At 46.6% G+C, this 14,346-nt stretch overlaps 2 protein-coding genes across 2 annotated transcripts; both read left to right on the top strand.

Moving 5' to 3' along the window:
• The first annotated feature begins 2,730 nt into the window (after positions 1 to 2,730).
• On the top strand, positions 2,731 to 3,690 carry LOC146399668 (olfactory receptor 56B2-like). The gene has a single exon (XM_084978193.1). The coding sequence runs from the start codon at positions 2,731 to 2,733 to the stop codon at positions 3,688 to 3,690; it is 960 nt and encodes a 319-aa protein (XP_084834319.1).
• Positions 3,691 to 12,366: 8,676 nt separating this feature from the next.
• LOC146399667 (olfactory receptor 56B2-like) lies at positions 12,367 to 13,326 on the top strand. The gene has a single exon (XM_084978192.1). It carries the CDS (start codon positions 12,367 to 12,369, stop codon positions 13,324 to 13,326), a length of 960 nt encoding a protein of 319 aa, XP_084834318.1.
• The last annotated feature ends 1,020 nt before the right edge of the window (positions 13,327 to 14,346 follow it).

Genomic DNA, 14,346 nt, shown 5'->3' with positions numbered 1-14,346 from the left:
CAGCTTAATATTTGTACAAGTACATCCGAACTGCTGGCAAACTCCCACAAAGCCACCACGTTCGTCCCCATGCTCACGTGAACGAAAATGTTGGCGAGTCAAATGACGTGTGGACGTGTGTGAGTGAAACTAAAACCTTCTGAAACACCGTCAGTGCTTTCCAGGTGTGTCCCACACAGCCTTTGTTCCCACCAGGAAAGAGACAAACCACCTTAAGAAACATTAACGTCCTTCATACTCATTCAAAGGCAATTGGGTTCACTCTCACTGCCTCGTGTGTATCACTCTCACGCAAGCACAGAGATATCGAAACACACAGATAAATTGCGTCTCTCCTTCGTCCAGTAGGTGAGAGGCTGCAAATGGGACTTTCCACTCTTCCTCCTCCACTAGGGGGCCGCTTAATTCCCAGACCAGCACCAGCATCTCTGGTGTTTTGTGATACTCGCCTGGGGACAGAGAACACATGTTAAAGCTATTTCGTTCACCAGGACAAACATCAGGAGACGTAGTAGCCCAAGACTGCAAATGTACATATCCTGCAGAGTCGTACTTTCTTCATCAGGATCCGGCACAGCTGGAGCAGGTGGCCTTCAGCTCACAGGTCTGCCATCCAGAGACAAAGGTACTAAAGGAAACACAATAGGGGAGTGGAGATGAGCCTTTTCTCATTCTGTAGACAGAGAATACATGGGGATTGTATTTGGAAGTACGTGAATTGACTATTTGCATGACTTAAGATTGGATTCCCTCTCCCTATCTGGAGGCAGAAGGATTAAGGAAGAGTGGGTTTTCATGGAAAAAAGTTCAATTCCCCAGGTGTCCAGTTGCAATGAACACACTTTGGTTTTCCAGGCTTATTATAAATACCTACTTATTTTCCTAAGCAAGTAGGAGACTTTGGTTAGGTTGTACTGAGTGTTAAGTGTAAGTCACCCCCACGACGAGAAGAGTGAAGCGATAGCCACGACGAGTTCATGGTTGAAGGTTAAAAGAGTCGCCAGGTGTGCATCAGCATTGCCCCCCTCTGCATACCAGAATTTTGAACCACAGAATGTTCAAGTGTTGTGGCTTTGTGTGGTGTACTTACTATTTAGGGCTTGCAGAGAAAAGAAAGTAAACAGCATGTTTCTGGTAGAAAGAGATCATAAAACTATGCCTTCGGTTTTCAAGTTCAGGTGTTGATGTTTACATCAGGTGTACCTATGTACAATATGAGAGCTATAGCGGGCCTTCCGTCATAACAGCGATCTCAGACTCAGTGTGTTTTGATTTCATGTCTTCTGTACTGATGACGAGGTGACTGTCTGGACTGTTCCAAGAAGCAAACGTATGTCCACGTAGGGGAAACTGACTCAAAGCCAGAATCAACTGGACTCAGAATACTGAGATCTATCAACTACTCTTGTTCTCTGTTGGCGCAGTTTGTCTTTAGACTGTTCATGCGCATTTTTTAGACATTTTATAGTTTCCTCACTGGAGAACATAAGTTATGCTGACTACGCTAACATAACCCAGAGTTTTATGAAAATTAACTCATATTTATGAGTATCGTCAAATTCCCAAGGTCTTTGATGAAAAGAGGTTTTCTGATGTTCTATCAACTAATATGTTACTAAACTATTTTCGGACAGAAAAGCTACTGCTCTGAGTCTATGCATTGGTAGCAATGTCAAACTTAAGAAGCAGGCTCTGGCATCAGAGGGCTTTCCTCTTGTCCAGCCCCAATGTGGTACCCGGTGGAAGATAACGACCAAGGTTCTGACGTTCCTTGATACTCTGTATCTTAATTTTGACAACGTGCATGTAACGTTGTCGCCACAAATGCAGGCTCTGTACACCGGCACCAATTAAGTCTCAGAGACCGAGTTCTTTGAGGAAGAGAAAGGACAGGCTTGTTGCTTTGCGAGGCAGAGGAGGACACAGCAGGCTCGTACCTCAGAGCCATGTCCTCTCTTGCAAAGAGAAAGCAGAGAGGGACAGAGGGTGAGCTCAGAAGACAGGGTTACTGACCGTGGTGTCTGTCGTAGTTTTCATCCACAGCTCATTTCAGAGTCGTCAACTCTGGGGCCAGTCGGTCCGGGGAGGGCTTCTGGTTGTCTGTGGGAGTATCGCTTCCTGACCTTCTCTCTGGAATGAAGCTCACTTGTAGGGAAGGGGTGTCAGGGAGGGGTTCAATGACAAAAGGCAGCGCTGGGAGGGACACAGCTCTAAGTAGAAAGTAACCATTAGGAAAAGAAAGCAGTTGAGCCAGGAAGAGGTCATTGGGGGACCCCAGACATCAGGTGCCATCGAACTCTAACTAGAAGGTACATCTGAGTAGGAAGGTAGGGGGCCAAGGCAGGACATGACAAAATGAAGGCTGCATTAACCCGTTGTTAGCTCTACCTGTATTTCCTAATAGTTAACTCCTGAGTCAGCCTTTTAAGACTTGGGGGCCAGGCAGGACGGAGGGGCTAAAGGAAAGAACTTGTGGTTAAAAACTCAAAGAGCTATGGTCTGGAGCATGGTTTCAACATGACCTGCTTATGGAGTTTTTGTGATAATTAGCACAGCTAACGCGCAAACTGCGTTATCCCAGGTTCTGTTTCATTAGAAGAGTCCAGAAAATGGTCATGGTAAGATGAGAACTGCAAGGATGAGCACTCCTCTCCTTCAAGACCAGGAAACAGGCAACGTCAGGGAGAGTATTCAGAGTCCTCACCCTGAATGTTTTTCCTCTTGGTGAAGATGTTCCAGGAGCTCAGCGGTGCCAACAGCTCGAAGGGCCAGGTCTCTGAGTTCGTTCTGATGGGTTTCCCAGGCATTCACACCTGGCAGCACTGGCTCTCTCTGCCCCTGGCGTGGCTCTACCTCTTAGCTCTCAGTGCCAACATCCTTATCCTGATCATCATCAATCACGAGGCAACCCTGCACCAGCCCATGTACCACTTCCTGGGCATCCTGGCGGTGGTAGACATGGGCCTGGCCACCACCATCATGCCCAAGATTTTGGCCATCTTGTGGTTTGATGCCAAGGCCATCAGTCTCCCCGAGTGCTTTCTGCAGATGTATGTCATCCATTGCTTTGTAGGCATGGAGTCGGGCGTCTTTGTCTGCATGGCTATGGATAGATATGTAGCCATTTGTCGACCACTACACTATACATCCATAGTTACACGATCTTTTGTGGTCAAAGCAACGGTGTTCATGGCACTGAGAAGCTGCTTACTTACCATCCCAGTGCCTGTGTTGGCTGCCCAGAGACAATACTGCTCCAGAAACGAAATTGAGCACTGTCTGTGCTCGAATCGTGGAGTCACCCGCCTCGCCTGTGATGACAGGACCATCAGCAGCATGTACCAGCTCCTTCTGGCTTGGACACTCATGGGAAGTGACTTGGGTTTGATTATGTTGTCATATGCTTTGATACTTCACTCTGTGCTGAAGCTGAACTCAGCCGAAGCTGCATCCAAGGCCCTAAGCACCTGCACGTCCCACCTCATCCTAATCCTGTTCTTCTACACAGTCATCGTTGTCATTTCCGTCACCCACAGTGCAGCAATGACGGTTCCCCTCATCCCAGTCCTACTCAATGTGCTCCACAATGTCATTCCTCCTGCCCTCAACCCCGTGGTCTATGCACTCAAGAACAAGGAGCTCAGACACGGCTTGTATAAGGTTCTTAAGCTGAAAGTCAAGGACAACTAACTCAAAGAAGATACTCACATTTTGATGTCTCCAGATACCTGCCCAATAGGACATCTAATGAGTGCCTAATGGAGAAGAACAGAAAAGTGGTCACTCTGAAGCTTTTTGCTTCCTATAATGAATCTGTGGCACCGCCTCAAGGTTAAAATAAAGCAACGGTGATGGTCCTATCTGAAATCCTTGGGTTTCAAGCAAGGGTTTACACAAAAGGAGGAAGGTGTTGATGTTTGTTGAGATGTGTATTGATCCCAAGGGAAACGGACGTGAACTATGACACCTGCGTCTCCTCATTGCTCTCTTTTCACCTCCCTTACCTTTTCTGTGTCTGGTCCGCATTCTTGTTTGTGCTTTGCAATGGCCTTCTCCATTCTTCACCTGACCAGGACTAAAACGCTCATTGTGAAAAACGTTCCCATTCCAGACTTCAAAATATTATAGAATCAGTTAGAATTTTTCCCCCTTTACAAAGGCCTAGCCAAGCATGTTCCATGGTTGCTTTGTGAATGCCTTGAGGACTTGAGACGCTGGGCGTGAGGACTCGGAAATGCTCCGAGGAGGGAGAATAACAGCGACGCCTTAGTCTTTCACCCTGTCTTTCAGTCTAACCCTGGAAGACCCCTTGCTGGTCCCGCTCAAGGAGGACACAGCTTGGAGGCATTAGCCTGTGGTGGCCTCTCTTGCCCGGGAAAGCAGTAAAGCTCTTCTTTCTGTTTCACCCACAACTCTGTCTCTGAGACCTAACTGGGGCTGGGGTACAGAGGCCACTTTTAGGCTCCAGAATTTGGGGGCTTGTCCTGGATCTTGCTTGTGGTCAGGAGGCCCCCACAGGGGTCCCCCGGCTTGATCAGATGCTCCAAGTTCGTCCTCCTCGCAGCCAGCCTCTTTCAGGAAGGCAGAGGGTTGGAGGCCTCCTTCAGAGGCCAGACGGCCTGGGACACTTGGGGAAAGGCCATGCCCTAGTCATGCCCACTCTGCCATGCGGGAAGTAAGAACTCCAGCGTGGGGATGGCAGGCGGAGGAGAGACCACCCTAGCAGCTGCCAAGGCCCCCTTGGCCTCAGGGATGCACCTTTCTTCCTCCCACCCACATGAGCCCTACATCCCCCTCTGGGTGATTATTTGAGGGCAGGAGGAAAACAGTGTCTGAAACCTTGCAGCAGCTCTGTCGGCATCTGGGTAAGTCCGCCAGTGTGCACTCTGGGGCCGCTGGGACATGGCTCTGTCTGGGCAACTCTTGGTCCCATGTGGGCATTTGTTTGTTTGTTTGCTTCTGACATTCCACCTGATCTGTAAGGTACCATTTGGGCTGCGGTCCCGGGCTTAGAGGGACTTGGAAGCCAATCTGAGCCTTGTGCTGTCCGACTCTGCTTTTCGGGCTTGAGGCTTCCATCTGCTGGTGAGGATTCTGGGTTTCTTCCCATGTGCATGTAGACTGGACTTCAAGGAAATGTGGGAATCACTTCCTCTTCAAGTCCGTCGGATAGCCCCTTGTGAAAAACCGTGGCAAACTGGTCAACCTGTAGTGATACATGTATGAATAAGGAGAAATTCAACTTAAACTCTGTGGCTACGATATCCTTTAGACTCCAGAGAACACTGGTTGAGGTAAAACGCGTCTGAAAGTTCAAAACTTGCTCTTTTTATATACGCATTAGAGAAATCTTGCCTGATAACTTCTTTTCCAGACTTCTGACCCTGAGAGAGCAAATAGATGCCTGGGGGAAAGCATGCAGTTAACCCTTGTCATGCCCTCGGTATCCCAACACAGCCAACTTTGCCTAAGACTTTGAGTTAATTAGTAGACGTTCCAAGCAGAAGGGAAAAGAGAGAGAGAAAGGAGAGGGAAGAGGCTTTTCCATTCAAGGAGGCAAATTCAGCTTATTCCAAGGGCTATTTTTGGTCTTGCCTTCTCCAGGTGAATTGCCACGTCAAGTGCAACCACGAGTCCCTATGTTTCCATGGGCATGTTCCTTACTGTTAAAAAGAGGAAGTTGCATTTGAAAAAATAGTGGAGGAAACTGTTAGATGTCACCGTTTTGACTTTCTCCTGCAGGAATCAGATTTTGTTCTGTGTGGGTATATTTGCATTTGTCTTGTAGGCACATGCGTGTGCCAGCTATGGGGAACTCCGTTTTGTCTCCTAAAGACAGCCCCTTGAGCTGCAGTCTTCAGAATGAAACCACTTGCAATTACAAACCAGTGAAATGTATGAAAGATGGCTTTCCTTTGTAAGACAGCCTGGGCATGATACATCCTAGATCAAATTTTAAAATAAGCTCCAAGCTCTCTCTCTGCTGAAATATATGTATGTCTCTGAATGTACCTTTGTGATACAATGAGCTCTATCTCCTTGGCTTAAAGACAAGTAAACACAAAGAAGCAGTTCTAAATAAAAGAGAAACGAAGCTAAATGAACTTAAGGTTTCCATGATCTGGGAAGTACTTAGCGTAAATGTCTGGTATTAACGTGAGTCCAAGTTTGTTGCTGAAGCACATTTTTCTTAATACAGACATGTTTTTAGAGTCATCAGGGTTAAGTATAATACTTTTGCTGTACCTAAGTTTACTGAGAGTCAGGAAGTTCATACCACATCTGTCACCGCATTTGTCTGCCAGGACATTGATTTGGTGTAATGACGTTGTAGAGTAATGAAATGGAGATCAATGAGAGGAAACTCTTCAATGAACACGTTAAAATAAAATAATTGTGTTTGAAAAATATCGACCTTAATCCGTTTTTCCAGATTTGTGGTAACTTGAAATGCTACACTTCTACTCAATGAGCAGGTGATGAAGACTCAGCAAAGGTCTGGGTCACGTAGGAGATGAAAGGCTGGACACTGACTGCTGCACAGATTCCAGCTTGTCTACCTTTGTTTTCTAGCAAGAGGGAAGCTAAAGACGTCTGTTTATTGAATATGCATCTGTACCTCATAAAGGAGACATTTGGTTTGGGAAAATGCCCGTTGTGAGAGATTATGGACTATGTTCTGAAGTTTGCTAATCGGAGGATGCCAATATCACATCAAGTTTGCAGTTGCTTTCTTCTTGGCTTTCACTAAAGCTTACATTTTTTAAAGGTAAAAATTGTAATATGTGCTTAAAACGACCAAACTAGTCAAGGAAGCATTTCAGTGTGTAAAACCAATAAAATATATGCTTGTCCGTAATAGGAGACACAAAGATTGAAATTTGTTTGTGTGTTGACCTCTCGGTCACGAGAAGCAAGTTTTCTTGGAACATGCTGTCTCTGGGAGCAAACTGTGTGAATTTCTTCATCGTTGGGTGATTCCTACTTGCTTTCAAATCCTTCATGACTTTGATTATGTGAGTGTATCATTCCACAATGTGACCAAATTTCATACATGTTTTGATATTTTTAACAAACTTCCCAAGTGTCAAGTTCTAATTAAATTTCTTCTCCAGCGAATTCTGAGGTAACTCAGAGGGCCACCGAAGCATTTCAGAACAATTTGAAAAAGTCACCTGGATGTTTTGGACAGCTTTTATTACAGGCAGAGCATTATCAAGTAAAAGGTAACAACCGCAGGAGAGTTCAAGATTATACCACATGCAGATAAAGTCCACTCCACTTGCACAAAAGAAGGAAAACCAGTCGACCCCTCCTTGTCAGACCGGTGCCATCCTGACGTCCTTGTGACATGGTCCCAGTCTCCTCCCAAACCAGAAAACTTAGAGTGGGTCACCGACAGCTATAAAGAAGCAGTGAGGGCCAGGAAAAATCCAAGAAGGCCCCTTGGCTTTTCCTGGCTCCCGGCAAACCTCGTCTTTATCGGACGGGTTAAAACGTTCCTTGGCTGTTGGGCTGATGCCCTCCCAGGAAAAAGGGAAGTGGTTACAAACTGGACTCCGAACAGAACTCACTTAGGGGAGAGTCCATACACTGCTCAATATGAACTCAATTCTTGGTCTGGCCTATTACTGGTTTTAATCTATGCTTTTCAGCTGCAGAGAGTCTATTCCCCTCAAGGCGTCTATGACTTATAGCAAGTTGAGAATTCACACGTGTGGGTGGAAATAGAAGACTTTTCTTTTCTCTCTGCCTAGTCGCTCCAGAAACCGGAAACCACTGGGTTCCGAGCAGCTTCATCAGGGACTTGAAAGACTGTCTCCTGACTTGTACGGGAATCTCCAGATACGTGGGCCACCTCTACAAGGAAAACGTCTGCCCAGGCAAAATCTAATGTCAACCACTAGGTGTGGCTTCTTGACCTTGAGAGTCTTTGGGGGAGAATAGTCTGAGAATCGTTTTGAAGAATTACTGCGGAGTTGGTGTGACAAAGCCTATAGGGTCAACGGGCCAAACCTATTTTGAAAATGAATTAGTCTTTGTTTAACTCTGTTTAATGGATATGAGGATAATTTTTTAAAAAACGAAATTGTTTCAATGGCATTAAATTCTAGGTCTATTCATTGGAGTCTGGGTTTGTGAAAGTGACTGTGTCAGCCACACTTTGCCCTGATGTTCAGAAGGAAAAAGAGTTACCTGGGGGAGATTTGATCCATGAGGATAACCACTCACGGCGTGTTTCGCCTGTCTTAGGTCCATTGCTAAAAGCACCTGGCCACTGTGTGTGTGTGACCATTGGGTGTCTACCTGCCCTTCCTCGCTAAAGGCCTCCATATCCCAGCCCCTCCCTCGCTTCCTTAGAGCGGTTTCCTCAGGGTAGCTGGAGATGCTGCCTCCTGGACTTAGGGCTTCCTTCTGCCCCAAATAAAAGTGAACTCTCAACTCTCAGGTTGCGCATATTCTTTCAGTCAGCAACTTAGGAATGAGGCCTTGATGCAGCTCTCTTTTCCCTTCTGTAGACACCTAGAAACAGCCTTTCTAATGGCTCCTTTAGTCAGCTTGATCACTTTACACCAATGAGGCCATCTCGCTCTCAGGACCCCATGTGCCATAGGCCCAAGACACCAGAGGCTGCGGGTTCAAATACTTGAACTCTCCCGAATAGGTGATCCGTGGAATCAAAACCCAACTTCGTTGTTGGCAGGGGCTGGAGGGGCAGGTCAATACGTGGTGACTGAGTAACAGTTGTGGAGGGTTTCTTTTTAAGCAATGGAAGTGCCCTGCTGTTACATCGTGCGAATGGTTGCACAACGTTTTGAATGAAATAACAGGCACTCAGTGACACATTTTTTGGTCTTTTTTAGGGCTGTACCTGTGGCCTATGGAGGTGCCCAGGCTAGGGGTCAAATCGGAGCTGTAGCCGCAAGCTTATGCCACAGCCACAGCACCACAGGATCCAAAGTGCATCTGTGACCTACACCCGAGCTCACAGCAGTGCCAGGTCCCTAACTCACTGAGCAAGGCCAGGGATCAAACCCACATCCTCATGGCTACTCATCTGGTTTGTTAACCAATGAGCCACGAGGGGAACGCCTCAATTATACCTTTTTAGTGATTTAAATAATTATTCTATGGCAAGAGAATTTTGCTTTAATAACAACTGATACAGTGTAAAGAGCGGTGTGCTAAAAATCTTCTTTCTCTCTGGTCACGTGTACACACACACGTATTAGGAACGTGCTGCAATGGATTGTGTAACTACATATTATGCACATTTATTAAATCATGATATTGCTGAATAATCACCCCTTGAATCACTTACCTGTGAAGGTCTTTTATAATGAGAACATTTATGTTTCAATATGGCACTGCCCCCATTTTTGTCCAAAATCATATGTAGGAAGTTTATACCAAGAAATGTATCAGCAGTTACCTCCACATTACGTAATTTCAAAGGTGCAATTTATCTACTTCCAAAATCATGTGTATTTTTCCAGCGAATGAACACTATAGGTCCTGCTTTCAATATCTTGCTACAGGTTACAAGACTAGAATCAGCATGGGTTTTATTGGTTCTTTGCTCTCATCACATCATCATTACTCCATATACACTTAGGCATCTCTTCTAAATACCCCCAGCTTAATATTTGTACAAGTACATCCGAACTGCTGGCAAACTCCCACAAAGCCACCACGTTCGTCCCCATGCTCACGTGAACGAAAATGTTGGCGAGTCAAATGACGTGTGGACGTGTGTGAGTGAAACTAAAACCTTCTGAAACACCGTCAGTGCTTTCCAGGTGTGTCCCACACAGCCTTTGTTCCCACCAGGAAAGAGACAAACCACCTTAAGAAACATTAACGTCCTTCATACTCATTCAAAGGCAATTGGGTTCACTCTCACTGCCTCGTGTGTATCACTCTCACGCAAGCACAGAGATATCGAAACACACAGATAAATTGCGTCTCTCCTTCGTCCAGTAGGTGAGAGGCTGCAAATGGGACTTTCCACTCTTCCTCCTCCACTAGGGGGCCGCTTAATTCCCAGACCAGCACCAGCATCTCTGGTGTTTTGTGATACTCGCCTGGGGACAGAGAACACATGTTAAAGCTATTTCGTTCACCAGGACAAACATCAGGAGACGTAGTAGCCCAAGACTGCAAATGTACATATCCTGCAGAGTCGTACTTTCTTCATCAGGATCCGGCACAGCTGGAGCAGGTGGCCTTCAGCTCACAGGTCTGCCATCCAGAGACAAAGGTACTAAAGGAAACACAATAGGGGAGTGGAGATGAGCCTTTTCTCATTCTGTAGACAGAGAATACATGGGGATTGTATTTGGAAGTACTTGAATTGACTATTTGCATGACTTAAGATTGGATTCCCTCTCCCTATCTGGAGGCAGAAGGATTAAGGAAGAGTGGGTTTTCATGGAAAAAAGTTCAATTCCCCAGGTGTCCAGTTGCAATGAACACACTTTGGTTTTCCAGGCTTATTATAAATACCTACTTATTTTCCTAAGCAAGTAGGAGACTTTGGTTAGGTTGTACTGAGTGTTAAGTGTAAGTCACCCCCACGACGAGAAGAGTGAAGCGATAGCCACGACGAGTTCATGGTTGAAGGTTAAAAGAGTCGCCAGGTGTGCATCAGCATTGCCCCCCTCTGCATACCAGAATTTTGAACCACAGAATGTTCAAGTGTTGTGGCTTTGTGTGGTGTACTTACTATTTAGGGCTTGCAGAGAAAAGAAAGTAAACAGCATGTTTCTGGTAGAAAGAGATCATAAAACTATGCCTTCGGTTTTCAAGTTCAAGTGTTGATGTTTACATCAGGTGTACCTATGTACAATATGAGAGCTATAGCGGGCCTTCCGTCATAACAGCGATCTCAGACTCAGTGTGTTTTGATTTCATGTCTTCTGTACTGATGACGAGGTGACTGTCTGGACTGTTCCAAGAAGCAAACGTATGTCCACGTAGGGGAAACTGACTCAAAGCCAGAATCAACTGGACTCAGAATACTGAGATCTATCAACTACTCTTGTTCTCTGTTGGCGCAGTTTGTCTTTAGACTGTTCATGCGCATTTTTTAGACATTTTATAGTTTCCTCACTGGAGAACATAAGTTATGCTGACTACGCTAACATAACCCAGAGTTTTATGAAAATTAACTCATATTTATGAGTATCGTCAAATTCCCAAGGTCTTTGATGAAAAGAGGTTTTCTGATGTTCTATCAACTAATATGTTACTAAACTATTTTCGGACAGAAAAGCTACTGCTCTGAGTCTATGCATTGGTAGCAATGTCAAACTTAAGAAGCAGGCTCTGGCATCAGAGGGCTTTCCTCTTGTCCAGCCCCAGTGTCTTACCCGGTGGAAGGTAACGACCAAGGTTCTGACGTTCCTTGATACTCTGTATCTTAATTTTGAGAAGGTGCATGTAACGTTGTCGCCACAAATGCAGGCTCTGTACACCGGCACCAATTAAGTCTCAGAGACCGAGTTCTTTGAGGAAGAGAAAGGACAGGCTTATTGCTTTGCGAGGCAGAGGAGGACACAGCAGGCTAGTACCTCAGAGCCATGTCCTCTCTTGCAAAGAGAAAGCAGAGAGGGACAGAGGCTGAGCTCAGAAGACAGGGTTACTGACCGTGGTGTCTGTCGTAGTTTTCATCCACAGCTCATTTCAGAGTCGTCAACTCTGGGGCCAGTCGGTCCGGGGAGGGCTTCTGGTTGTCTGTGGGAGTATCGCTTCCTGACCTTCTCTCTGGAATGAAGCTCACTTGTAGGGAAGGGGTGTCAGGGAGGGGTTCAATGACAAAAGGCAGCGCTGGGAGGGACACAGCTCTAAGTAGAAAGTAACCATTAGGAAAAGAAAGCAGTTGAGCCAGGAAGAGGTCATTGGGGGACCCCAGACATCAGGTGCCATCGAACTCTAACTAGAAGGTACATCTGAGTAGGAAGGTAGGGGGCCAAGGCAGGACATGACAAAATGAAGGCTGCATTATCCCGTTTTTAGCTCTACCTGTATTTCCTAATAGTTAACTCCTGAGTCAGCCTTTTAAGACTTGGGGGCCAGGCAGGACGGAGAGGCTAAAGGAAAGAACTTTTGGTTTAAAACTCAAAGAGTTATAGTCTGGAGCATGGTTTCAACATGACCTGATTATGGAGTTTTTGTGATAATTAGTGCAGCTAACACGCAAAATGCGTTATCCCAGGTTCTGTTTCATTAGAAGAGTCCAGGAAATGTTCATGGTAAGATGAGAACTGCAAGGATGAGCACTCCTCTCCTTCAAGACCAGGAAACAGGCAACGTCAGGGAGAGTATTCAGAGTCCTCACCCTGAATGTTTTTCCTCTTGGTGGAGATGTTCCAGGAGCTCAGCGGTGCCAACAGCTCGAAGGGCCAGGTCTCTGAGTTCGTTCTGATGGGTTTCCCAGGCATTCACACCTGGCAGCACTGGCTCTCTCTGCCCCTGGCGTGGCTCTACCTCTTAGCTCTCAGTGCCAACATCCTTATCCTGATCATCATCAATCACGAGGCAACCCTGCACCAGCCCATGTACCACTTCCTGGGCATCCTGGCGGTGGTAGACATGGGCCTGGCCACCACCATCATGCCCAAGATTTTGGCCATCTTGTGGTTTGATGCCAAGGCCATCAGTCTCCCTGAGTGCTTTCTGCAGATGTATGTCATCCATTGCTTTGTAGCAATGGAGTCGGGCGTCTTTGTCTGCATGGCTATGGATAGATATGTAGCCATTTGTCGACCACTACACTATACATCCATAGTTACAGGATCTTTTGTGGTCAAAGCAACGGTGTTCATGGCACTGAGAAGCTGCTTACTTACCATCCCAGTGCCTGTGTTGGCTGCCCAGAGACAATACTGCTCCAGAAACGAAATTGAGCACTGTCTGTGCTCGAATCGTGGAGTCACCCGCCTCGCCTGTGATGACAGGACCATCAACAGCATGTACCAGCTCCTTCTGGCTTGGACACTCATGGGAAGTGACTTGGGTTTGATTATGTTGTCATATGCTTTGATACTTCACTCTGTGCTGAAGCTGAACTCAGCCGAAGCTGCATCCAAGGCCCTAAGCACCTGCACGTCCCACCTCATCCTAATCCTGTTCTTCTACACAGCCATCGTTGTCATTTCCGTCACCCACAGTGCAGCAGTGACGGTTCCCCTCATCCCAGTCCTACTCAATGTGCTCCACAATGTCATTCCTCCTGCCCTCAACCCCGTGGTCTATGCACTCAAGAACAAGGAGCTCAGACACGGCTTGTATAAGGTTCTTAAGCTGAAAGTCAAGGACAACTAACTCATAGAAGATACTCACGTTTTGATGTCTCCAGATACCTGCCCAATAGGACATCTAATGAGTGCCTAATGGAGAAGAACAGAAAAGTGGTCACTCTGAAGCTTTTTGCTTCTTATAATGAATCTGTGGCACCGCCTCAAGGTTAAAATAAAGCAACGGTGATGGTCCTATCTGAAATCCTTGGGTTTCAAGCAAGGGTTTACACAAAAGGAGGAAGGTGTTGATGTTTGTTGAGATGTGTATTGATCCCAAGGGAAACGGACGTGAACTATGACACCTGCGTCTCCTCATTGCTCTTTTCACCTCCCTTACCCTTTCTGTGTCTGGTCCGCATTCTTGTTTGTGCTTTGCAATGGCCTTCTCCATTCTTCACCTGACCAGGACTAAAACGCTCATTGTGAAAAACGTTCCCATTCCAGACTTCAAAATATTATAGAATCAGTTAGAATTTTTCCCCCTTTACAAAGGCCTAGCCAAGCATGTTCCATGGTTGCTTTGTGAATGCCTTGAGGACTTGAGACGCTGGGCGTGAGGACTCGGAAATGCTCCGAGGAGGGAGAATAACAGCGACGCCTTAGTCTTTCACCCTGTCTTTCAGTCTAACCCTGGAAGACCCCTTGCTGGTCCCGCTCAAGGAGGACACAGTTTCGAGGCATTAGCCTGCGGTGGCCTCTCTTGCCCGGGAAAGCAGTAAAGCTCTTCTTTCTGTTTCACCCACAACTCTGTCTCTGAGACCTAACTGGGGCTGGGGTACAGAGGCCACTTTTAGGCTCCAGAATTTGGGGGCTTGGCCTGGATCTTGCTTGTGGTCAGGAGGCCCCCACAGGGGTCCCCCGGCTTGATCAGAAGCTCCGAGTTCGTCCTCCTCGCAGCCAGCCTCTTTCAGGAAGGCAGAGGGTTGGAGGCCTCCTTCAGAGGCCGGAGGGCCTGGGACACTTGGGGAAAGGCCATGCCCTAGTCATGCCCATTCTGCCATGCGGGAAGTAGGAACTCCAGCGTGGGGATGGCAGGCGGAGGAGA

Source organism: Sus scrofa, chromosome 9, assembly GCF_054392235.1.
Source record: "Sus scrofa isolate SSC_HxYL_T2T_F1_AM1 chromosome 9, Sscrofa_HxYL_maternal_Yorkshire_Landrace_v2.0, whole genome shotgun sequence".
Classification (NCBI taxonomy): Eukaryota; Metazoa; Chordata; class Mammalia; order Artiodactyla; family Suidae; genus Sus; species Sus scrofa.
Note: the sequence above shows the minus strand (reverse complement) of the source record. Positions and strands in the feature narration are given on the sequence as shown.